The 25,456-nt window shown below is 33.4% G+C and overlaps 4 protein-coding genes and 1 long non-coding RNA gene across 5 annotated transcripts; 2 read left to right on the top strand and 3 right to left on the bottom strand.

The window, feature by feature from the left end:
• Window positions 1-4,959: 4,959 nt before the first annotated feature.
• On the top strand, window positions 4,960-8,614 carry LOC105768611 (protein DNA-DAMAGE INDUCIBLE 1). Its single transcript, XM_012588630.2, has 14 exons — window positions 4,960-5,174; window positions 5,255-5,287; window positions 5,751-5,878; window positions 6,248-6,473; window positions 6,578-6,643; window positions 6,759-6,866; window positions 6,964-7,025; window positions 7,122-7,215; window positions 7,318-7,410; window positions 7,476-7,545; window positions 7,648-7,718; window positions 7,800-7,857; window positions 8,054-8,079; window positions 8,316-8,614. The coding sequence occupies exons 1-14, from the start codon at window positions 5,109-5,111 to the stop codon at window positions 8,442-8,444; spliced, it is 1,230 nt and encodes a 409-aa protein (XP_012444084.1). The 5' UTR covers window positions 4,960-5,108; the 3' UTR covers window positions 8,445-8,614.
• Window positions 8,615-8,855: 241 nt separating this feature from the next.
• On the bottom strand, window positions 8,856-10,396 carry LOC105768612 (uncharacterized). Its single transcript, XM_012588633.2, has 2 exons — window positions 10,242-10,396; window positions 8,856-9,788 (listed from the first exon to the last, which is right to left on the bottom strand). Exon 2 carries the CDS (start codon window positions 9,753-9,755, stop codon window positions 9,084-9,086), a length of 672 nt encoding a protein of 223 aa, XP_012444087.2. The 5' UTR covers window positions 9,756-9,788; window positions 10,242-10,396; the 3' UTR covers window positions 8,856-9,083.
• Window positions 10,397-11,633: 1,237 nt separating this feature from the next.
• LOC105768610 (subtilisin-like protease SBT5.4) lies at window positions 11,634-16,398 on the bottom strand. Its single transcript, XM_012588629.2, has 9 exons — window positions 16,087-16,398; window positions 15,830-15,939; window positions 15,635-15,732; window positions 15,382-15,546; window positions 14,898-15,006; window positions 13,154-13,789; window positions 12,828-13,073; window positions 12,638-12,752; window positions 11,634-12,546 (listed from the first exon to the last, which is right to left on the bottom strand). The coding sequence occupies exons 1-9, from the start codon at window positions 16,168-16,170 to the stop codon at window positions 11,785-11,787; spliced, it is 2,325 nt and encodes a 774-aa protein (XP_012444083.1). The 5' UTR covers window positions 16,171-16,398; the 3' UTR covers window positions 11,634-11,784.
• A 3,008-nt stretch (window positions 16,399-19,406) lies between these two features.
• LOC128041201 (uncharacterized) lies at window positions 19,407-23,089 on the top strand. The gene is made up of 2 exons (XR_008195873.1): window positions 19,407-21,274; window positions 21,399-23,089. It is a non-coding gene; the product is annotated as an uncharacterized LOC128041201 (long non-coding RNA).
• On the bottom strand, window positions 21,792-25,098 carry LOC105768604 (BTB/POZ domain-containing protein At1g55760). The gene is made up of 4 exons (XM_012588616.2): window positions 24,657-25,098; window positions 24,190-24,326; window positions 22,920-23,038; window positions 21,792-22,544 (listed from the first exon to the last, which is right to left on the bottom strand). The coding sequence occupies exons 1-4, from the start codon at window positions 24,782-24,784 to the stop codon at window positions 21,942-21,944; spliced, it is 987 nt and encodes a 328-aa protein (XP_012444070.1). The 5' UTR covers window positions 24,785-25,098; the 3' UTR covers window positions 21,792-21,941.
• Between the last annotated feature and the right edge of the window lie 358 nt (window positions 25,099-25,456).

The raw sequence follows: 25,456 nt of genomic DNA, 5'->3' as shown, positions 1-25,456 counted from the left end.
CTCTTCACCACCCTTAAATATAAAAGCAGATCGGATCAAAACACGACGAGTTCGAGAGCTTAAAAGCCAAAAGCCCATCTCATAATAACCAACTCTTAGGAGGAAAAAGGAGGCCTAATCCCAGAACACAAACAAACCCAACCCTAAAATCCCCCATGAGTTAAGTTATTCGCATAAATATGAAAGTTTATAGGAAATTGAAGAGGGTTTAGGCAAAAATTTTAAGTTAAAAATTGTACTTGAGTAAAAAAATTAAACCTACTTAATATATGGACAAAGTTCGAGCTTGAACATAAAAATTGGGTATGTGCCTAGATTTTTTTTTAATTTATATTATATATTATGTAATTTATAATATATAAAATTAAATTTATAGTAATAAGTATAATTTAAACATTGAAAAAGTAATTTTGATATTTTAAAAATTAAAAAAAGTAATATGAGCGTATTTAAAATGAGTTTAGAATAATTTTTTTATAAATATAAATAAATTTGAATAAAATTTTAAATTTACATTTTAAATCGAATCGAAATTGAATAAATATAAAATATATTAATATTATATTTAATACCAATACAAATTTAACCCGGCCCATGAACACGGAACACTCAAAGTTTAGGTCAAACCATAAAGCAAAATAAAAATTTGTGCATGTTGTGTTGTTGGATAAGGAATTGGTAGTAGTTAAAAGGGTAAAGAAAAGGGAAACAAGCAAAGCAAGAATCTCTCTCACAAAATCCCCTTTTTATTGCTTACCTTTTAAGCCAAATTCACCTTCTTCTTCCTCTTCAATCCCCCTAACGTCCAAGTATTTTCATCCAGTCCTTTTCCCCCTTCCATTTCACGTTTTCATCCTTCTCAGATCCAAAAACCCAACCCATATATCCCTTTCTTTTCTTTATAAACACCATAAATCCCCCCAGAACAAGATACCCATAAAGCTTTCCCCCTTTTTATTTGGTTGTTGATGAGAAGATGTGTTGTGGGAGAGTATGCATGCTGTGCACTTGTTTGATTCTAGTCGTGGTTGCGATTGGGCTGTTGTTCGGCTTTGGGGTTTTCAAGAACGGGTTTCACAAGCTCAAAGATACATTCCATGAAGATTACTGTGATCCTAAATTGTCTTCTTCTTGTGGAAGACCTTTCTTGGGTTATGCAGCTCCTCCTCCTTTCTAATTTCATTGTTGGGATTTTATCTACTATAATTCCATTCTTATTTGGTTGTTTATATGATTATCCTATTGTCTCTAGATGTAGTGTTTGAACTTCATTTTTACACTATAAATTTCAATCATATTTTACAAATAAGATTGAAGATTTGCCTTAAACCCCTCCATTTTTTAACCTCTAATTCTGGTTTTAGTCCCTTTATTCTGATGCTGAATTTTGGATCTGATATTATTTTTATAATTAATATTTTTTAATAATGTTCAAGATTAGGTCATCAGTCATCAAAGCAGCAACAAACAATTATAAATTACATCCTAAATTTTGTGATCTGATATTTGGTACCCAATAAGGGTTCAAATGCATGTAGGTGCCTTTTTTTTTTTAATTTAAAAATTAGAGAAAATTTAGGCTATTTTACCAAAAAAAAGCCCTTTTTTTTTAATATTTATCGAAATGGGCTGGTTTTTTAATTATTTACCGGAATGGGCCATTTTTCGCGAAATCGCGTCCACGTAAGCACGATGTTAAGGTACATGTCAGGACATCGCGTCCATGTCAGCGCGATTTGCTGACGTGGACACAAATCGCGTCCTTGAGGGAGCGATTTGCTGACGTGGCATGAACAGTTTATGTTTTTAAGCTTGAAAAACTTTGAAAGGCCATAACTTTTGGCTCGGTTGTCCGATTGAGACGATTTTTTTTTGATTTCGAATAACTTTTCGAGATCTACGCGCTGACAAACTGCTTAGAGATGAATAGGGACTAATTTGTAAAGTATAATTTGTTAGTTACGAGTATAGGGACTAAAGTGTAATTATTTCAAAATTAGCATGAAATTTTTGTATTTAAGAATATTTGAATGTTATGGAAGGATGAATTTGAATTTGAATTGAAAAACGAAGCTTAGATTTGAAAATATGACTATTTAGGTTTTAGGGACTAAAATAAAATGGAAAATTTTAGGGAACTTCTCAAAAGTGGAATGAGCTGACTTATACCTATAACAGGATGATATAAGACAATTCTGTAAAAAAATATCCGGTGTTTACTTCAAATAAATAAGGAAAATAATGATTTGAATGTTTCAAAATTCAATTTTAAACCGAAAAAATCAAAATTTAGGGGCAAAAAATGATCTTTTTCGACAAAAACTGCGGCAAACCGCCTTCGAAATAAAAAAAAATTCGTCTCAATCGGACAACCGAGCCAAAAGTTATGGCCTTTCAAAGTTTTCCAAGTTAAAAATGAGAAACTGTTCATGCCACGTCAGCAAATCGCGCCCTCAAGGACGCGATTTGTGTCCACGTAAGCAAATCGCGCTGACGTGAACGCGATTTTCTGGCGCGTACCCTGACATCGCGCTGACGTGGACGCGATTTCGCGGAAAATGGCCCATTCCGGTAAATAATTAAAAAACCGGCCCATTTCGGTAAATATTGAAAAAAAGGGCTTTTTTTGGTCATTTTCCCGAAAATTTATATATAAAAATATTTATTTGGTATTTTTTCTTAAGTTGGTTTTTAATTTTTTTGGAGGTTCACTTTAGTACCTGATATTAACACTTTTTTTTAATTTAGTATTTAAATTTTTTTGTTTGATTTGGTACTTGTAAAATTTTTACAAATTACCTTAATATATTAACAACGTTATTTTTTACGAGGTAACAAAAATAATTAATGTATGATTAACATGTGACAAATAATATGATATTTTTGTATTTTATATGTTTAATTACTTTTAGTTTTATTTGTTTAATTAATTATTTTATTGATTGAAAATAATAAATTTTTTAATTTTGGGTTTGAATTTTTTTCTTATTTAATATTAATTGCTTAGAATAGTTCAATACTTTTTTAACATGAATTGCATCTAATACAAACAATATTTTTATAGCATAAAAAAATAACACCGTTAGTATTTTGCATAATTTGTACAACATTTAATAAATTTAGATAATAAATTGAATCTAAAAAATTTAAATACAAAATTAAGAAATATGACAAGTTTAAGTACCAAATCGAGCCTGAAAAAATTTAGGTACCAAATTAAGAAAATGTGTAAAATTTAAATATCAAATCGAGTAAAAATTTAGATACCAAATTAAGAAAAATTATGGAATGGGTGTTGAAGAGTCCCATCTCAAAACAACTATACCACCAACCTTAACAAACATGCTATGTTTCTATTTATGGTTTAAGTGAAATTTGTTTACAATATGAATATTCTTTTATTCTTTAAAGAAGAATGTCAATTTCATGAGCATTAATGCTTTCACTCACTGCATTGGCTTTAGATTCATGGGAGATCCTCTATGCCCTAAAGAAAAAGAAAAGCCTCAACACCCCAAATGCTCAAAACATAAAGAATCAATGAAGCATGGTGCTATTTTTGAAGGGAACAGAGTGCATATTCTATTTCTTAAAATGGGTGGCATATTTTAAAATACGTTAACGTCACGAGTTAATCGAATATCAGTTAATCGAATATTATTATGGGGTATTTTTGTCTTTTTATATTTTTTTAGTAAAATAAAATTGTGAAGTAAGAGGGATGTCAAAATGGGGCCATCTTCAATTTCTTAAACTATTCATATGGGATATTTTGCTTGGTTGCTTGCTTGAATTTATTACTGATATTCTCATTATCAATGTTAACATGCCCTTTGGATATAAAGATTCTCAAGCATTACTTTTATTTGTTTCATAAGTTATCCAAATTTCCCAAAATTGACGTGAAGATGAAATGACACAAAATTTAAACACGGATTGACTCAAGTCAAAATCAATCATACTTGCCTCCCCCAAAACAGAGTGAGTTGTTCAGTCTGATCTACTATGTCGAAATTTGGGATTTAATCGTTCTACTTTAACTTGGAATTATTTGACTCTTTTATTTTTATAATGTTATTAGTAGGTCCAAATGGATAATACTATTAGTTGTTGCATGGGAGTGAACATGTATTTTTTTTAAAAGGCATAATGATAAATTTAACTCTCAATATTTATATTTTTTTGTCCATTATTTTATTTTTGAGCTAAATTTGACCCTTAACCATTTTAAAAGAGTCAAATAACTTCTTCTTTTTTAACGGAAATGTTGACTAAGACATTGTTTTTTAACAATATTAACGTGACAACTCGCATGACAGTTCATGTGTACTTCATGCTGACATGACACTGTTTATCTTATATGCCATGTCAACAAATAATTTATAAAGTATAAAAATATTTTTTTAAAAATAAAAAATTTTAAATTTTTTAAAAAAGTTTATAAAATTTTCAAAGAAAATAGCATGAAGTATACATAAATTACAATGTGTGCTAACATGCTTAAAAGTTTAACATTTTAACAAGTATTTTCATCAAGAAAACAACAATTCAACTATTTTCTGAAAGGTTGATGATCAAATCAACTCTTTTTAAAAGGCCGAGGAACAAATTTAGCTAAAAGAAAAAAGAATAAGAGTCAAATTGACAAAAAAATATAAATGTTAAGGACTATATTTGTCGCTATACCTTTAAAACACACTCTTAAAGGTTTGGTTGAAATATAAATTTATCATCGGTTAAACACAATTAATTAGATTTTTACGTGTTTTTGACCGCGTAATTGAATATTTGTAAAATGAAAATCCACATAACTACTTTAATGACATCAACTAATAGTGTTACCGATTTAGATATGTTAATAAAATTATAAAAATACATGATCAAATTATGGTTCTTGGATTGGGCCTCATTAAAATCCTAACAAACAATGAGAAATGTAAGCAAACACTTAACTCTGCACAATGATTTGCATATTGTTGTTTCTCAGCTTCACACAACAAACCAGAAAATCAATTTCATATATTTGAAGTCCAATTGAAACAAAGCCTTGCCCCTTTTTTTATCTTCCCTTTGCATTAAAACCCAACAGGTAAGAAGAAAGAACAAGGATGAGAATTACTGTAATGACGGCTGATGAACAGATCCTCAATTTAGACGTTGATCCTCATGAATCTGTTAAGTACCCTTTTATCCCTTCTTTATTATTATCATACATTCCTATTTCTTTGTTGAATTCTTTTCCTGTTTTTTATAGGTTGAAAATTTGAAAGCTTTGTTGGAAGTGGAGGTCAGTGTGAGAACCCTTTGGTTATATATATATATATATATATGCATGCTCTCTTTTTATGTATATTTGTGTGTATTAGAGTTCTGGGTGCCTTATCTATTTACCGTAGATTAGATCAAAGAGCCTATTAGTCTTTTTTTTAATTAAAATTTCATCCTTTTGTACGGTTAAAAACTGGCTTGATCGAGGCAATAACCAAATAGAGATACATGGCATATCACGTTTACATCATACTAACGTACACGGATCGGTTTTTAACTATAGAAATAGATAAAAATTTTGACTGAATAATCAGTTTACTCTTTGATTTAATATACAATGCTTAATTTATCTATTTTTTTAGATAGAGAAAGCAAAAATGTATCCAACTATTAGTATAAGGGCCATGGTGCTTTTAGAGTTTTGATAGTTGAGTTTGATGCTCAGCTGATGCTGATTATGACTTTGTTTGGGTTTATGGCAGACAAATTTGCCTATACAACAGCAACAACTTCTTTATCATGGGAGGGAAATTCAGAACTTTGAGAAATTGAGTGCATTGGGTGTTAAAGATCATGATTTAATTATGATGGTACCAAGTTCTGGTTCTAGGTAAATTATGCATCGGTTATTCGTTTGGTTCTTTACTGAAAACAATGGATAAATTAATCATTATATGTTAAATCAAAGAGCAATCTGATCTTTTCTTTTAGACATTACATCATATCTATTATTAAAAATTAACGTGATTGATAAAATAAGCAAATAGTTTTATGTGTATTTCATACTGACGTACAGAGACCAACGTTTAGCTTATAAGTACTCTTTGATCTAACGTATAAGAACTAATTTTGCCAAATTTTTTGAATAAAAGAAGCAAAGCGCAACCCGACTCCTAGAACAAGGGACTCTAGATGCCTATTACAAGATGTTAATGCAGTTTCTATCCTGATAAAGATATGTATCATTTGCACTTTGCAGAGAATCTACTAATGATTTGAGCTTCAATCTTGATGGATCTGCTGTGAACCCTGGAGTTTTCCAACAACATATTCGACGTGATTCTAATGTAATCGGACAGATATTTCAAGCTGACCCGGAACTCGCACAAGCTATTCTCGGGGACGATCTCAACAAACTACAAGACATTCTACGGGCACGTCATCAACAACGATCAGAATTGCGAAGAAAGGAGTTGGAGGAGCTTGTAAGTATCTTGCCCTACCGGTTTATGGCTATAGTTATATCTCGATTTGATAGCATTAAAAAGAGCCAATACTTATTATAAACTTATTTGATTTTACTCTATAGGCTCTTCTTGAAGCTGATCCTTTCGATGTTGAAGCACAAAAGAAAATCGAAGCTGCCATACAACAGGTTAGTTTTCTCTACTAATCTGACTTAATTGGAACCTATTTACTGTTTAACAAAGGTGGTCGTATCCATATGCATATCCCTCGTTTTTCCGGTCGCTATGCTTTTTGTGATGCAGAAAGGAATTGATGAGAACTGGGCTGCTGCCTTGGAACACAATCCTGAAGGTTTTGCGAGGGTGGTTATGTTGTATGTTGACATGGAGGTTAATGGTGTCCCGTTACAGGTAAAGGCGGTGGCCGGTATTGTATAGAATCGAACAAAGGGTCATTGTTCTGTACTTCATAAATTCATTAAATTTGTTACTTTGATCATCTGTGAAGGCATTTGTTGATAGTGGTGCACAGTCGACTATAATTTCGAAAAGCTGTGCCGAACGATGCGGGTATGTGCTATAAATATTCCTCTCCGTGACTCCGTCCTCTCTTACATAGGAGAAAAGTATGCCGGTTTGAATGCTATTTTACTTGTTTCTTCATAGATTGCTAAGGCTTTTAGATCAACGATATAAAGGTATTGCTCATGGGGTCGGCCAATCGGAGATTCTCGGAAGAATACATGTTGCTCCAATCAAGGTATGATTGCATACTTGTTTTCTAGTATAAACATTACAAGTACATACACTCGTTATGCTTAATGCGGCATTCGACTTCTTCGTTTATTTTGTGTTATCGTAGATTGGAAATATATTTTTCCCTTGCTCCTTTGTGGTTTTGGACTCTCCCAACATGGAGTTTCTCTTCGGATTGGATATGCTCCGTAAACACCAGGTAGCTTTGTCTCTACTTAATATCCTTACGTATCGATAATTCTGACTAGTGCGGTTCATACACAGTGTGTTATCGATTTGAAGGAAAATGTTCTTAGAGTGGGAGGAGGAGAAGTTTCTGTACCATTTTTGCAAGGTTAGTAACCATGGGGTCGTTGATGTCGATCTTTTTCGGGACTTAGTGCTATTGAATTTCGTTTCTTGTAATGTAAGTTAATCAAGTATTTACTCTTTTTAGAAAAGGACATCCCTTATAACTTCCTTGATGAAGAAAGGCATTCGAAGCATGCATCGAGCTCCGGCCCTGCTGTAAGTCTTTTTCCTATCTGTACATCATTTCGTGGCTTCATGCAGTTGCATTTTTTCGACTGATCTTTTGTGATTCTTTAGATTACAACAGGAACAACAGAGAAGAATGCTAATGTGCAATCCGGAGGTCAACCTTCCGGTCAGTATTCGACATCCCATGTTGTCGTTTTGCTTTTGTTCTGTGAATTCATCCTGAGTTTAATGTTTAACTGATATATAACACGTACGTATGTACGTACCGGCACTGATATATCGCTCGGAAAGAGGTGCTATGAAATCCCTCTGCAAGTGATTCTTGTTCTCATTCTAACATTGTTTCCTTCTCTGCTCCCTAGGGGGTGCACATGGTGACATAACAAAGGTATGTCTGTTCTAAACAATTCTTTTACAGTTAATTGTACCAGACATCCCCAAATTATTGACCAAATGAAAAATTGCTTATATAATCCCTTTAGGTTTTAGGAAATCACAAGTTAATATAATGGTAAAATTGTACTTTTGTCCTTCAAAAAATTTTTGTTCATTTTTGGCCCCTGATAACCTGAGGAAATTTGTTGCAATGTCATAAAATCAAGAGTTTCATTCATTTTTCTGCAGAGACCTGAATTTGAGGCCAAAGTTGCAAGGCTTGTTGAGTTGGGATTTGCAAGAGAAATAGTGGTAGAAGCTTTGAAATTCTGTGATGGCAATGCAGAACAGGCTGCTGGGATTCTCTTTGGAGGTTGAAGATGATCTTCTCCATTTTTCATTCTTAGAAATAATATTGACTTTTAGAGTTTTTAAAACAAAACTTGAGCTACTCTTATTTCCTCAATTGAAACTTTTATTCCATTTTTATTTTCTTTGTTTTAACATGATAAAGTGCAATGAAGATGTTATTTCAGTTTTGGTAAAAATATACTTATAATCCATTTCAATATTGGTCCCTTTAAAAGTAGGAACAATTTAATACTTCACAATCTATCAATTGTACATAATTTTCGGAAAAAAAACTCAAGTTCAGACCCTGTAAAAGACATTGTTAGGAAAGGACAATAACAAACTCCGAAAAAATTAATCCTCATGAACCGTAAAACACATGCAAAATAAAATCCAATCCTTAATTTTGTACATGAAACGAGCTCGAACTCAAGCATCAAAAATCAAACTGAACTCAAATAGAATAAATTCAAAAAAGGGACATTATAATGATAGTTTTACATAACATTCATTTCACTCAAATGCCTACCTATCAAAACTTTCATCTCAAATAACTCCCTAAAGAACATCACGTTCTTCGTTTTTTTTTCTTTTCTCAAGGGTTTTAAATTACTCTTAAAAATCCATATAACAAAATCTCAAAAACATATTACAAATAACAAAGAATCAAAACCTTTCAGCCAATCTAGCACTAACTTGTCTAAGTTTAGAGTAAACCTTACCAGCAGGTGAACCTAAAATGAGGCTACAAAGTGAATCCCTAGCAATCTTGATGTTAGCAAAAGATCCCAACATATGAATCTTAGTATCGGCAATGACGATCCTAGTCTTCGTAGCGTTCTCGATAGCAAACTTCGTTTTACCTCCCTTTCCCAACAACCTTCCTATAGCACGAGACAAGTGTTCTCCTCTAAGTGTTTTCACATCCTTGATTTCAAACGACTCGACATATAACTCGTCTAATCTCAAAAGAGCAATGGCATCCGGAACATCGAAACCCAACATGAAAGCTTGGACAAAATCTGCACATTTTTGTAGGTTACTAATGTCGGGAGTGTCTTGTCGTGTTTTCAGTTCGACTTTCCGAGCTTTGAGATTCATACGGATGTCGATCTTCATTTGTTCATAAACAGGAGTATAGATATCCATCCAGTATTTCTTGAGAGGTGAATACCTATGAGGTGGAACCGAAACCTTTCTGAATTGGACTCGACCGTCTGACATCTCGTGTGCCTTAAGAGGCTCAAATTTTGGCTTTGGGGGTAAAGGATTTGACTCGAGTTTAGGCTCGGAAGGCACGGTTTCGATCTCCATGGTGGCCGGTGCTTCAGTAGACATCTTTATGTTATTACAACACAAGCAAATTGGAGTCTGAATAGCAAAAAATTACAACAGGTTCAATTTATAATTGAACTACAAAGTAAAAAGAAGTGGCATCATCAATTACATCAAAAAATGAGCTAATTCATTATATTTTGGTTCATATTCATCCTAGGTTTTTTTTAATTATTTGTTCCTATTTTTAAAATAAAATTTTCCTAATTATTATCAATTATTCAAACTTGCCTCTAATAAATTATTCTAGTAATATTCTAATTGCATCAGCTATATTACTTCTATTAAATCCACCATCTCTAAACAACATAAATTCAAGGATTAACAAAACATAACAATAAAAAGAATTCAAAACCCCAAAAAGAACAAATATAGCAGAGACCCAAAATCAAAAACACAAAAAATTGGAAACATAGTTACATATAAATAATCCCAAATCATTCGAATTGAAAATCAAGAAACATAGAAGAAATTGAAGGTTTAGCTGACCTGGAATGGATTTGGATTACAGTGCAAAGCAGTTTCCTTTGACCTCGATCGAAGTTGAGTGGAGCCTGGAAAGAAGCAGAGATGGCGATAACGAGCCGCAGGCAAGGCAACAAAGAAGAGAAAAAGCTTAAAAACCTAAAACCCTTTGAGTGGCATACGAATTTTGTACTTTCAAGATTGGGCTTTTGATTAAAAGGACTCAAATAGCAGTTTGTAATTGTAGCCCACAGGCTTGTAATTGTAAATGGGTTATTGGATCAATGAGACCCTTATAATTTCAACCAAAGTATACAACTAGATTTGTCCATGGCCGGGTCGGCCTAAAGTGTGAAAATTTAAGTAAAAATATAGATAAAAAAATTAGGTTTGAATAAAAAAATAAGGTTCATTTTCTAAACAAGTTAGGTCTCGAGTAAGTTTTTTTTTATCCGAGCTCAACCCGAATTTGTAAAAAAAAATTTATTTTTTTACTATTTTTTCATTGTTTTGCTATTATTTCACTATTATATTGCAATTATTTGTTGTTATTGTTTAGATATTTATAAATTTTATTTTATTATTAATTTTGCTGCTATTTTAGAGATATTTGCTTGTTAAGTTGTATATATTTTAGTGTTATTTAAGTATATGTATATTTTTTTATTTTTTCATTTGTTGGGAAACATTTATTTTAATATTTTTAGTGTATTTAGTTAATTACATTGATGATGATGATTTGCCATAATATAATGCTTAGTGATTAGCTAGTTAGATTTTTTAGTTGCATGAGTTATCATTGTTAGTCATCTTATTGTCCGATCTCTCTTGGGTTTGATTCATGGAACACTTGAAGTGTTCCATCGTAACACTTAAAAATATTACAACTAACTTGTCACACTTACACTCAAGCTGCTTTTATTTCTGATAATTTGTGCTAATTCTCTACTTGGCGTTCATACGCCATGCCATGAACCACTAAGAATCTATCCATTTTTAGCACTAAATCTAACAATCATTTAAAATAAGCAAAATTATATGGTACACTATCAGTGGAGTTTCTAGACTTCATAAGCAAAATTAGGGAGTTGACAAGTGCCCTATAGGGAAATAGTAAAATATTACACATGTCAATTTTTCAAGACAGCTTGTGTAATATTGGTCAGAATTATTGGTCTACTCGTAATACTATAGTCTTTTAAGTTGAAGATTTAGTCTCTCTAAAATTGTTTCGTACATATCAAAATTTGAAATTTCAATTCTAATCAGAATGATAATTGTTAAATTAATTGAGCTGAGATATTTCCGAAATCTTATGCGACAAACATATCATAACCCGAACCAAAAATCAAACTTAAAATAACCCAAATTCAAAAAATGGATTTTATAATTACCTACAATTTTGCAAGAGAGAAATATGAATCATGCTTGTATGTAATTTCTTATTTGCAACGTTATTACATTTGGCATTTCCTTTTCTAAATCCCCCCCCCCCCCAAAAGAATGGAATGCTAATAATAATAACGATAAAATGAAACCCCCAATTAAAAATTACAACAAAAAATTTCTACTTACGTTTCACTGCCAATGGAGTTCTCACGTAATGATACCCATCACACCATCTCAATACCCCAAATACATACCCTACACCTCCCTTCGCATCCACTTTTTTACTACTCGGTTTTAACCTCACTTCGAATTTCTTCTCTTCACCGATCTTTGTAAATTTCAATGTTGATGGATGAACCGTAACCATAACTCCGACCGGTGATTGAACATGAGCTTTATATGTCCCTGGTGTACCCACATTCTTAACTTTCCTCGTAATGATGGTTGTGCCATTGAGTTCAGGGACTGTTATGGAAGGGTAGTTCAAGTCCGCAACGTTGTATGATTTTGGACAAACGTAGGGCTTGTTCGAAAACATTTGTATTGTGGTTTGGTTGTAGCCACGAGCACACAAGTAGTTCACGTAATCGTCGATGGTTAAGTCGTAAATGAGGCCTGGATCCATTGCACGGTTTGGTCTCACATGTCCTGCGCCGTAACTGAACGGGGTTGCCTTGTTACCATCTGAATCAAGCATTGGGTTGACAGTGTTGTCTCTCGTTCTAGCGGTGGTCATGATCGCGGATCTTATGGCTGCTGGGCTCCATTCGGGGTGGAGACTCTTGAGAAGACCGACGATGCCAGAAACGTGCGGGCAGGACATGGAAGTTCCAGACTGCGAGGTGAACGGTATTCTACGTGTGTCGGATTCATCTTCTGTTGGACCGACTGATTCAGAGAATGCTGCAATGATGCTTACTCCTGGTGCGGTTATATCCGGCTGAAAACCGAAAACCAAAAACCAAAACATTAAATTTGCTAATCAAACAATATATATACTTATACCTGCGGTTATATCATTGAAAATTTACCTTAAGGATTGCAGGGTCAATCATGTTGGGTCCCCTAGAAGAAAAAGAAGCCATAAATGGTGCGGGCTTTGCATCCAATTGTGTCTTCACTGGTGTTAAATATGCTGTAGGTTTCCTATATGTTCATAAGTTATTAGTGAAACATAAACAATTATTATAGCACAAACTAGAATGGAAATAAGAGAGTTACTTGGTTGAATTGATGTATGCAAATACTGTTACACCATCGGTGAAATTCAAGTGAGTAGCCGGGAGCAAATGTGGGTCAGCTATAACTTCATTTCCGCTTTTCTCATCGTTTGCGAGAATCATCCCAACCGCACCAGCAAGAAGAGCCTGCTTTCCCTTATCAGTTCTTGCGTTGATTCCCCGAAGACATACTAATATCTTCCCTTTAACCTTGGTGGGATCCAATGATCCTGGTTGACACAGGATACTGCATGAAGGAAAAATGATTCATCGAATGATATCGAAATAACATGAAATTACAAATCCGGAGTCGAACATGAAGCTTACGCATCAACAGCTGAAGCGTTGGCTGCTTTGGCACAATCAGCACCGATCAATGGATAAGAAGTTTTCGATTTCAATGTTGCTGCAGCAAGGCTGGCTCCCTTGAGACGTATTTTATTGCCTAGTTCAACATAACTAGTGAACTCCCTATCGAGTGTACTAGCACCAACCGTAAACATCCACGGCGACAAGTTCGAAACAGTTCCAGGAGCAGGTCCCGAGTTTCCACCAGACAAAACAACAGATATCCCTTTCTTAACAGCATGAAAGGAACCAATCGCAATACCGTCTTCAAAAAACTCAGCCGGTTCACCACCCAACGACACGGAAAGCACATCAACACCGTCACTTATCGCAGCATCAAAAGCAGCCATGATATCCGCATCGAAACATTGGTTACCATTAACAGGGGGCCAACAAACTTTATAAGCTGCAACACGAGCTTTAGGCGATCCTCCTTTCGCAGTACCATTTCCATAACCGAAAACACTAGCCCCATCAACAAAGTTACCACCAGCTGTTGATAGAGTATGAGAACCATGACCCTCGTGGTCCCTAACAGTCTTGAACGTCGCGTTGAGCTTTTCGCCGAGGTAAGCCTTGTACCCTCGGTTGAAATACTTGGCTCCGATCAACTTCCTGAAATATTTAACAATGGGAAAGTTGCGGCCATAAGACAAAAACAAATCATAAGCTCCATTGATGATAACTTTTAACCAAAGTTACCTTTAAATTTATAACTTTTAACAAAAGAAACTAATAAATACAATAGACATTTGACTTTATGCTTTCTATGGGGGAGAGAATCAAGTAGAAAATAAAAAGAATTTTTTTTTATCATAGTCAGAAAAGAAATGCCCTTATTCCCTTTTGCTTTTTTTAAAATATATATATATTTCTTTTCTTAAATTGTTACTTTTATCAATTATTTATTGAAAAGAAAATTCTGGGTCATCACTTTATCCCTACAAGAATCAATGATTAAAATACTTTAGGATTTCTAATCATCATACAAAGCCTATCAAAATTGACATTGGTGACAACATAGGTTTCTCGGATCGAAAGTGTTGGATTCGGATAATTCAAAAACAAATTTCTAAGTCATCTCGTGTATTTTAAAAAATCACGGAAGGTCAAATTCATATACATATATTTAAATATATAAAATCCAAATACAACCTTAAAAACCATGGCTTTATCAACTTACAATCAAAGCCATGTGCATTGATGCAAAAGACAGCAAAGATCACTTGTATTCTATTCTAAGAAATACTTGGAAATGATTTGGATTCAACTTTTTCATGTATTTGGAAGATCATAGCTTAACTTGATGGTCAAGCATGTGGTGTGAAAATGATAATTAATACCAAAAAGGAATCATTTGGAAAGATTTGTGAACTGCAATGATAATAAAAGAAATTTGAAAACAAAATTTTTAATTTATAAGAAATGCCATGAATGTGAGATTCACATATGAATTCCACTATCATTGCATAACCTAAAAAGGAGGGTCTGTTACACACCTTTAGAAAAACTTTAAAGTATGGGCCCTTTTTTCTTTCAAAACTTTACCTCATAATTGAGGTTGCTATTGCATTTATACATATATACATACATATATATATATATACATGAACATGGCTTTGATTGAAAATACATTGTATATGCAGATTCCTTTGTAGAAAAAACACTTGTGATTTCCCATTTTTAGCAAAGAAATAACTCATTTTAGTGAAGTAGAATCAACCTGTTACAACGAAAACGATCATCGACGCCACGTTGACACGATCCTCGCCATCGAGACGGGATCGGTCCTATCCCATCGTCGCTAAAGCTCTTCGATTCCGGCCAGACACCTATATCAGATAAATAATAAAAAGGCATTGCTTTTTAACCAAAATATGTCAAAACATGATGGCCATTGACAAGCAAACAGTGGCACACATATTATAAGCAAAAAAGCATGACATTTATAGTCAAAAATCATTAGCTATTGAGACCCTACCACTGTCAAATTTTATCTGCAGATTAACACAAAACATGAAAAAAGCTGGTTTTTTTTAAGATCATTTGAAAACTATTGAGTCAAAAACCAATTATCTGAGTCAACTTTCAAGTGTCATTTTGAAGAAATGATTTGTTTTTAAACGTGTAAACATCAAATAAAAAATACCCCAAAATTTCATGCAAAAAAAATGGATTGAAGAAAAGGAAAAAGATTGAAACTTTACCAGTATCAAGGTTTCCAATAATGGTGTCTTCACCAAATTTTGCTTTCTTCCAAAGGGAATCCGAAGGTATAACACCATTTCTCTCTAACCTGAGAAAATCCCATGATCGTGTTGTATGAAGCTTTCTTCCTTTGTTTAAAAAAACCGAAACCACATTTGGATGCTCTACATTCATCAATGATGAACATTCAAACATTATGCCCAAAAAAAAATTCAATGAAATATAATAGAAAAATAATTGAAATTTTCTTACTTGAAACCTGTGATGCTTCATCTTCATCAAGGATTGCAGCAAAACCATTGATGTTTCGAGTGTATGAGTAAAAAATTTTCTCTTTTGCTGTTTCAGGGCTGTGGGGGAAAGTAAATACAAAAACAAATGGATTAAAATCTAAAAGGGAAAATGAAATGAGGATTTTTTTAAATGTAATTATATGAAATTGCATACCTTCCAACTAATGAACCCAGTAATTCATAATGAGAATTTTTTACTCGATGAAGTTCAGCCGATGTGGGATTTAAACCATGATTGTGTCCTCCTAAATACACTATATAAGACTGCACAAACAGAAACAAATAGGTACATTTTGAACATATAAAGATTGAAACTTTGACAAAAACAAGAAAAACCCAGAATTGTGTTTAGTACTAAGAAACTAAAAAATCAAAGTGAAAATTGAATGAAATTTTTTAAGCTCTGCTTGCCTTTCTAACAGCAAAAGTTGATGACTGCAAAAGAGAGAAAAGAAAGACTGATAAAAGTAAAGGAGAAAGAATTGAAAGCTTCATTGATTTGGTCCTTTAATGGCTTCTACTCTCTGTGTTTTGTGAAGTGAAGGAGGAGAAGAAGAAGAAGAAGAAGAAGAAGGTGGTGGTGGTGTCGTTGTAAAGGGACTCTGCTTTTTCCCCTGTTTTTAAACTCTGTTTTTTGAAGCTTTGTTTTTGGAAACAAAAATGTTTCTTCCCTTTGATAACGGATAGCAATGGATTTCTCTCCCATTTTGCAAGGGCAACTTTTTAGGAATGGATTTTGATTTTAAGAGCTAAGATTTTTTTTTTTTAAAAGTTATCTTTTGAGATTATATTATATTTATTTGTTTTGATTTGGGTGATTATCTCATATTTAATGGACCCAATCCAGCAAATTTAATTGGAAATTAGAAACTAATTTCTTTATTTTAAAGAAAAAAAATTCAAATTAGTTATGTAATTCGAACAAAATTGTATCCATTCAAGAGATATGCACAAACTGAACACATCTTCGTCAGAGCCGAATCCAATGACAAACAAACTCACAAAATGAAAATTTTCAATTCAGTTCTCTTATATATATATAAAAATTAATATATGGTAAAGTTACACTCTAACCCTCTGAAAATGATAATTGTTCAGACTCTTCGAAAATGAAATTATACTCCCGCTAAAAACCTTGATTGTAATTACAAATTCGAGCCTTTAAAATTTGAGACCTCAACTTTTAATACTCTCTGCAAATCATATATGGTATGTGAAACGATCTTTATTATAAATATATTTTAAGAGTTTATGTTACGAATCAACTTAATCGATAAAATTACATAACAACAAAATAAATTAACTTTTTTTAATTTACATAGTTTTATGAGGATAATATAAATAAAACTGTTTGAAAATGCCATAAATATTTGCAAATTTGGTCAATTATTATTTGATTGGATGAAATCAAAACTTGAAAGAGTCCTAAAATTTAGTACTACTTTTTTTCTTATTAATAAAATTTCTTAAATAAATAAATATTGTAAAAGGTTTATTTTGTTGGGGTTGGGGCTATAAATAAAGGTAGAAAAGCTAAAAGTGTTGCAACATTATTTTTATATTTCTAAAAGTTTTACATTATTGAAATAAAATAAAGTTACATGTAAAAGCTTGAATCTTTTTCTTATTTGTATAATACGGTTCATGTTTGAAGTTCAGAATTATCTCTCCCAATAATGTTATAATATAATATAATAGTTTTTATTTAATTATAAATTTTGGGGTTTATTATTTATTGTATAGTGAGGATTTAGATAACATATATTGAGAAATAAGTGATGAGGTTAAATCCCACTACTACTAGACTAGTACAGCAATAATTAAAGTTAGCTATTATGATAATTAGATTATTATTATCATTATTAATAATTTACTTATATGAAAAAAAATATGTAGTAGTAATAATATATCATACGAGTCGATTGAGTCTTAATTCGACTGGCATGAGCATTATTGTCAATACATGAGAATGTGGGGTCGAGTGCGCTAGAGCCTATTATCATCGTATTTATGAGTAATTTTAAATATTGTGTTAAAAAGAGCAGATATAATGAGAATATATCATGAAATTGTTTAAAAATATATACAATATGGTCCTACCTATTTAGTGCAAGTAGCTTAAGATAGTGATGAAATTGCAACTGATTAGGTTAATATGATGTTTAGGTGAAAATTAATTAATTTTAATTAGGGTAGTAAAAGTCAAAAAGTCATTAAATTTTAATTAGAGTGGGCATAAAAACTTGTTTAAAGCTTTCCAACAAATTTATTTGAAAATTAGGATTGAGTTTTGAATATTTTTGAATTGTTCTTAATAATTTAGTTCAATTTGATCCTTTTTGGGGGGTTGGATTTTTTAACTTTATTTAACAAAATAGCCTTTATTTTTAAACTTAATTATAATGTATTGAATAAAAATAGTCTTAATTAATATATTATTTCAATAAAATGTTTAAATTTCACGTGAAAACCTATTAATCATATTTTATTAACGAGAATAATCGTTAAATTAAAAATATCAATGCAATAAACTATCTTGTTCCCTAATTAAATATTCTACTATGAATTTGAAATATCGTAAATTTATAAATTGATTACTTGAATTAACTAATTTAATTTGATGACTCATACCGATCAATTGAACTTGTTAGATTCATAAACTTCATAGTTAACATAATTTTTACTTTTTTTTTTGGTGAAGTAAACTTAGGACAAGCCTAAGGAGACAACAGACTACGTAGATCAATTCACTGCCAAGACAGAAAGATTAATGCCTTCCTCCAGGAATTCCGGAACAGAAATCGGTAGTTCCTCCAAGACCATCAATCGATCCAGATCGCCTTCAACTGCCTTTGCAAGACAGTCAGCAACTTTGTTATTACCTCTCTGAATATGCCTGAAATTTTTCTGCCAGTTTTTAGAGCAATATCTGTGAATCATCCTTACTTCCTCGACATTGCTTACTGTTGCCAAGCCGCTCTGTAAAGATTTTATCAGCATCACATCATCACTTTCAAGCTCCACTTCCTTGAAACTTTTCTCCCAAGCTAGTTGAAGACCTTCAAGAACAACCTGAGCCTCAATCTGATATTAATTCACCATATTAATTCTATTATAAGATTATTGAAAGAATAAACTATATATGATAATACCCCTAGTTGTAGGGGTGTTCATTCGGTTAACCGACCCGAAATAACATTAACCGAATTAACCGACCTTTCAAAATTTTTAACTGTTAACCGAACCGAAATTTTTTCAAAAAAATTAACCGAACCGAAATTTTTCGGTTAATTCGGTCGGTTAACCGAATTAACCGAAAATTATATATTTTTTATTTTTGGTTAAAAATTAACCGAATTAACCGAATTACCTGAATTAACCGAATTAACCGGATTACCCGAATTAACCGAATTAACCGGATTACCCGAATTAACCGAATTAACCAAATTGAATCACTACATAATTAAATTATTTTTAGACTTTTAGACTTTAGTTTTAGAATTTTATTTTTATTTATTAAATTATTTGTAATTTTTATGATTGGGTTGGGTTGGGTAATTGGGTTGGGTTGAATACTTGTGTTTGGATTGGGTTTCGGTGAATAGTAAGCCTATTTATATATTATAATTTTATTTATTAATTTTTTCGGTTAAACCGAAAAAATTCGGTTAACCGACCGGTTTCGAACCGAATTAACCGTTAACCGAAAAATTAAAAAATAATTAACCGACCTCCGACCGAAAAAAAAGTTTTTCGGTTTTACCCGAATTTTGCACACCCTTAGTAGTATGGCCCATACCGATCGAAATTTGCATCGGAACAAAATTTAGAGTTTGTTGTTTAGCTTCGCTATCAGAACGGAGCATTCCGACCGGCACGGGTGGTGCTAGAACGGAATTCACTACGGAACAACAAATATTAGTGTTTCAATGCAAGTTTCGACCGGTACCGACCGTACTGGTGCATTCCGCCCTACCGGAAAATAATGGGCTAAGTGTTAGGCCTTTTGGAGGGAGAGAACGAAGGCCTCAGCTGAACTTGGAGAATCGGCCTTCATTGCTCCACAAAACTCTGTTGGGTGTAGTAGTGTATCTGGGTCAAGCCCTGTTTGAAAGATAAAGGTAAAACAGTGGCCTACCCGTCATCTGGTTTAGATAGTATGATTCAAAATCGACAGGTTGATAGTGAGAAAAGAATTGCAATGGATACGAATTCTGGAAGCTGAGGCCGATGATGCTATTATGACTGATCAGCGTTGGGTAGCACATCTGTAGGATCCACCGGATGAAGAAGATAAGACGATTGCCAGTGAGTCTAGTTTACATGCTGCTCTAGTTGGAGTAATGAATCCCATGCCTGTTGATCAGGTAATAAATTCTCCCAATAATGAAGGCAATAATTTGGAATTGTAGGGGAGTGGGAAATGTGTTATTCATGAAGAATTGTATTGATTGAATTCGTCGAGAAATTCCGGATGTTTTGTGTGTGCTGGAAACTAAAGCTGCTGTGGGGTATGGGTAAGACCTTAGAGAAGAAAACTCTCCTTGAATGCTAGTTTTGAAGTTCAAGCCCAGGGATTCCGAGGTGGGTTGATTTTCCTTTGATATCGATCTCAGAAATTTTACTGATCAAGCCATTAATTGCTTTGTAAAAGAAGGGCACGCTTCTTTTGTGTATGTACAACCGAACCCAGAAGCCAAAAATCGGTTCTGGAGGGATCTTGTTGATTGGGGTTCGAATCTTAGAATGCCTTGGACGGTGGCCGGTGATTTTAATGACTTTGCTTCTTTAGAAGAACGTAGTGGTTGGGTTGACCATCTTATGGATATCAGTTGCTCAGGATCTAAATTCACATGGGTTCGTCGTCAGCATGGGAGGATTACTTTACAAGAAAGGTTGGACAGAGTTTTGTTCAATCTTGAAGCTTTGAATTATGCCACTGTTATATTCTGATCACCATCCAATTCTTCTTAATACTTTGGGGTTCGTTGTGTCCTTCCAAGAGACTTGCGGGCTTTTAGATTCGAAGCTGCCTGGCTTACTTGTATGGACTTTTGAGGAAATCTTCACGGAGTGGATGGTGAACTCGAGCAATATTACACAGGCCATTGAAGTAGCCACCAGGGCTGTTAAGGAGTGGAAGTCCTCTTTTGGCAATATATTTGTGAGGAAATGGTCATTGATCAAAAGGTTGCAGGGTATTCAAAATTCACCTCGTTATATGTTTTCTTCTTATTTGCAACAGTTAGAAGCAAGAAGAATTATTGTGGCTTCAGAAATCTCGTTTAGACTGGATTTCTAAGGGTAAACGGAACACTCGATGATTTCACCTTACAATGTTGATGTGACGAACTCGAAATAAGGTGTTGGGTTTATTCATTGATGATTCTTGGGCATCTAATCAAAGAAGTATGATGGAACATGTGGTAAATTACTTTGATAAACTCTTTGCTAAGAAGCAGGTCTCTCCGTTACCTTGTGATTAGCCTTTTTTCCATGAAAGGACTGAAAGCTCCGGGTCCAGATGGTATTCAACCAGTCTTCTATCAAAAGCATTGGGATTCGCTATTTGAATTTGTCAAGGGGGCATGGAATACTGGTACTTTTGCTTTTCATTCCTTAAGTAGCAGCAGCAGATAGAATCCCTTTGTTCCGGCCTATAGGCCTCTTCAACACTTCCTATAAAGTTTTATCTAACACAATTGTCAATCGTCTGCGTCCAGTATCACAACGTCTCATCGGACCTTTCCAAAACAGTTTTCTTGCTGGAAGGAGCACAACTGATAATATTTTGGTCGACACAGGAAGTGGGACATGCGATAATGAATATGAGAGGAGTTCAAGGAGCGATGATTCTGAAGATTGATCTGCAAAATGCTTATGATAATGTGGACTGGAGCTTCCTCAGGTTTGTCTTGATTGAATTTGGTTTATCATGTTTTGTGTCCAAGCTAGTAAAATCACCCCGATTTGGAATGGTCAAGTGACTTCAAAATTTCCTCCACAACAGGGTTTGAGACAGGTCGACTCACTGTCACCATATCTCTTCATGTCCCATCTCACATTTATCTAGCAAGAACCCTGAATCTCTAAACCCAATCCAAACCCAATCATCATCGAGAAAACATCAATAATGCTTTTTTTTTTCTCTTAAATTATAAAGATTTCAAAAGATTTCAATAGGTGTCGTCATCTGGTTTACTAATAACACATAAAATTATACAATATCGGTGCATCAATTATCAACCCTAATCCGGATTTGGATCTTAAAACCCTTTCCATGTATTTAATACTTCATGAAATATATCAGCTATAAGCTCCCTATCAGCACATTGCAAGAATGCATGAAAATCATCTCGAATATCATATATTTTACCAAACTTCACCAAATACCGCATGCAGTTCATTTTCAGCTTTTGCAATTGGTATAAATATGCATTTTGGAGCCTCTCGAGCACGTTTTTCGCATCGATATCTTCGGTTAAGCTCTCGTGGCATGCTTCTTTCAAGTCCAAGATATCGTATTTATCGGCCGCTCGAAGAAGTGCTAACCGGTGAGTTAGGAATTCTTCGTGTTTGATGTTCCCGTAAATATATCGTAAGAAAGCTTGGCAAACTTCGATCGACATGTCGGATATGTTTATGGTTGAAAGTTCTTTCTCTTGAAGGTTATGTGAGAACATGCTGTGGAACACGGGTGATCTCGAAGCTAAGACGGCTCGGTGAGCTCCGATACTTCCGTCGGAAACGTTGATGATGATGTCGGTGTTGATCTCTTCGGTTAACATTCTACCAAGGCATGCTAATGCTGTTTCGTTTGATTGTTTTGTTGTGAAACCTTCAGCCCAAATAGAGGAAGGTTCCCCACCCTACAAAACATTAATTGTTAGTACATCCATGTTAGGGAAATAAGTGGTAAAAGTATCACGGAGGCCCTTGTATTAAAAATCAAATTACATTTTACTCCACTATTCAAAAACTGAGAAAATTAGTCCTTGTATTAACATTATTTCATCAACTACGTTAGTTTTTAGCTGTAGAATGGATAAAATTTTTAACAGAAAAGATTGATTTGCTCTTTGATACGTATAAAGATGAATTTGCTCTTTTTTTTAAGTAAAAAAAATAAAATACGATTTAAATCCTACTACAGAGGCCTCCATGATACTTTTATCAGATATAAGTAAATTTGGATTTTATTTTTCAAAGTCTACTTGTATCCATATCCGAATATGTGTACTTACGTTTGGAGATGCAGTCTTTAGATCAAGAAATTCAACGTCAATAATGAATTTCCCTGTCAAAGGAACCTCAATAGGCCACACAAAATCGTCGTTGTTCTTCAGCTGTTTGTCTATTATTTCTGCAAACAGATGCAATAAAATTGTGAAATTTTCTTCTTCTTCTTTTTCAATCTTGAGCATGATTAAATTTTCATAATTTGGCAAGTTTAGATCTGTTCTGGGCCGGCCTGAAAGGCCGTCCGAAAAGTGGGAGGGTTTGGAAAAAAATAGGCTTGAAGAAAGGCTTAATTAAAAAAAAAATAAGGCTCGTTTAAAAAACAAGCTGAAACTCGGGTAAGACTTTTTTAACCAAGGCCTGGCCCGAATTAGCAAAAAGACAAAAAAAACTGTTATTTTCTTGTTATTTTTTCATTATTTTGTTATCATTTCACTATATGTTACTACTATTTTATTGTTATCGTTTGGATATTATATAACTCTAAGAAACAATTAATTTAATAAAAATAATAATATAAAAAGTTTAAGCCCATTCTTTGGGCCGAACCAGGCTCAAACCTAGAAAACAAGCCTAAAACTTTGACATGATCTGGCTTGACCCGACTCAATCCATGAACAGATCTAGATAAGTTTCAAGTTTGAGTAATTTTAGGTTTGGGTTTAAATTCTTGACTTTTTATTTCGACAGAAGAAAAAAAGTCACAAGATTTATGTGATTTTAACATTTATTTGGACTGAAATCTGAAATTTCATTTAAATACAGGGATAGACAACAAAATTTTTCCCAAAAAGAACATAGAAAAAGAATGGGTAAACTACATTGGTAGTCACCTAACTATATATATATTGTCGTCCAATTATGAAAATTTATAAAATGGTCACCCAACTATTAGTAAATTTATTTTCCGATTACACAACTATAAAAAGTTACATAATGGTCACTTATTCAGTTTTTTTTGGGTGTTCCCATTTTTAGTTAGCCAGCTGGTGATAAAAAAAAAAAACGAAGAGATCATTTTGTAACATTTCATAATTGGATGACCTCTACTGAAATTTACCCAAAAAGAAAAGAATAACCTCAATCTTGAGCATCACAAAAACAATGCTCAAATTACTTTGAGAGCACATATTATTGTCTTAACTTATAAGACAGGAACTCAATTCAGCATGAATCACATAAATTTGTATCCATTTAGAAAACAAATATAAACCATAAAGGATCAAATTGAAAAAAAAAGAAGATGAATTATAATGTTTAAAGAAATTGGGGTACCTGGATGAGTCAAAGCCTTTCGATCACCCACTGAGCTAACAACTCGAATAATGAAGGAAGCAATTGGAGGATTCTCTCTTGAAATCTCTGGGTATAATTTAACAGATAATACCCTGTTTTTCTCCACTGATAAATGCCTTCAAATTTAAGAAAAAAAACCTTATAAACAAAAGTTGTTTTGTCTTCATTACAAGCTTTGTAATAACATCAGATTTGTGCACCCAGGACTTTGGCAGGGTATTAAAACAGGGCGACAAATTGGTTTAATTTAGTTTTAGTCCCTTTAACAAAAAAAAAAAAAAAAACTAGCCTAAAGGGTTGTCTCAATGCATGGTGTTGAATCCAAAAAAACCAAAACTAGTTTGTCATCATAACAGGACATAAGCCAATTAAAACTTGTAATAACATCAAATCATCTTCAAGGAATCAGAGCTGAATGCATGCAAAGAAGGAGAAAAGAAACAGACCAGTTCCATTTACCGATCTTGAAAGGATCGGATTTGCGGTAAGTACAAGAAGCAAGGTTGTCGATCCGCCATTGAGCAAGACGAGCGGTGGTTTCAACTCTATAAGCAGAATCGCTCATCCTGGACATAGCCAACGCCGCTGTAATTTCATGGATACAATCCAATATCCCTTCGAACAAATATTCCCCTGACTTTCCCAGGTTTACTGTTACTCTCTCTCCACATAAATACTTCAATCCAACCCCCCCAAAAGAACACAACACCAACCCAGTTTTGCCTTCAGTCTAAAGCACACTGTTGTTTTGTCTGAAAAGAGCCAGGGATGTTGGTCTTGGTTTATGCCAGAGAGAGAGAGAGAGACAAAGAGATAACGAGGAAGAATTGGTGAAACGTTGAACTAAAAATGAGGAAAAGCCTTTGGATCGTTTCTGATTATGAGGGGTGTTTACTTATTAAGTAGTTCAATTTTTTCATTTAGGGGTAGCTTTGGGGGTAATTTTGGATTGGAGCTTTGAAGCAAAGTTTCTTATTCCCGGATTGGTTTTGGATCGAGTCAATTTAATTCGTGTTTTGAATAATTTAAAGTCATTTTTATTTGGGTCATTTTGATTAAGTTTGGGTTCGTATCATTTGATTCGATTTTGATTATTTTAAATTTTGGATTGTTTTGTGCTTGATTTAAGTAGGTTCGAGTTATTAGCTTTTTAGATTGAATTGTATTTAGATTTGAATTAATTGAATCGAGAAATTTGAGTCAAAATTAATCGATCTGCTTCCATCAAATGAATCGAAAACTTTGA

Source organism: Gossypium raimondii, chromosome 5 (genome assembly GCF_025698545.1).
Source record: "Gossypium raimondii isolate GPD5lz chromosome 5, ASM2569854v1, whole genome shotgun sequence".
In the NCBI taxonomy this organism is placed as follows: domain Eukaryota; kingdom Viridiplantae; phylum Streptophyta; class Magnoliopsida; order Malvales; family Malvaceae; genus Gossypium; species Gossypium raimondii.
The sequence above is the reverse complement of the archived record's forward strand: the minus strand, read 5'-3'. Positions and strand labels throughout refer to the sequence as shown.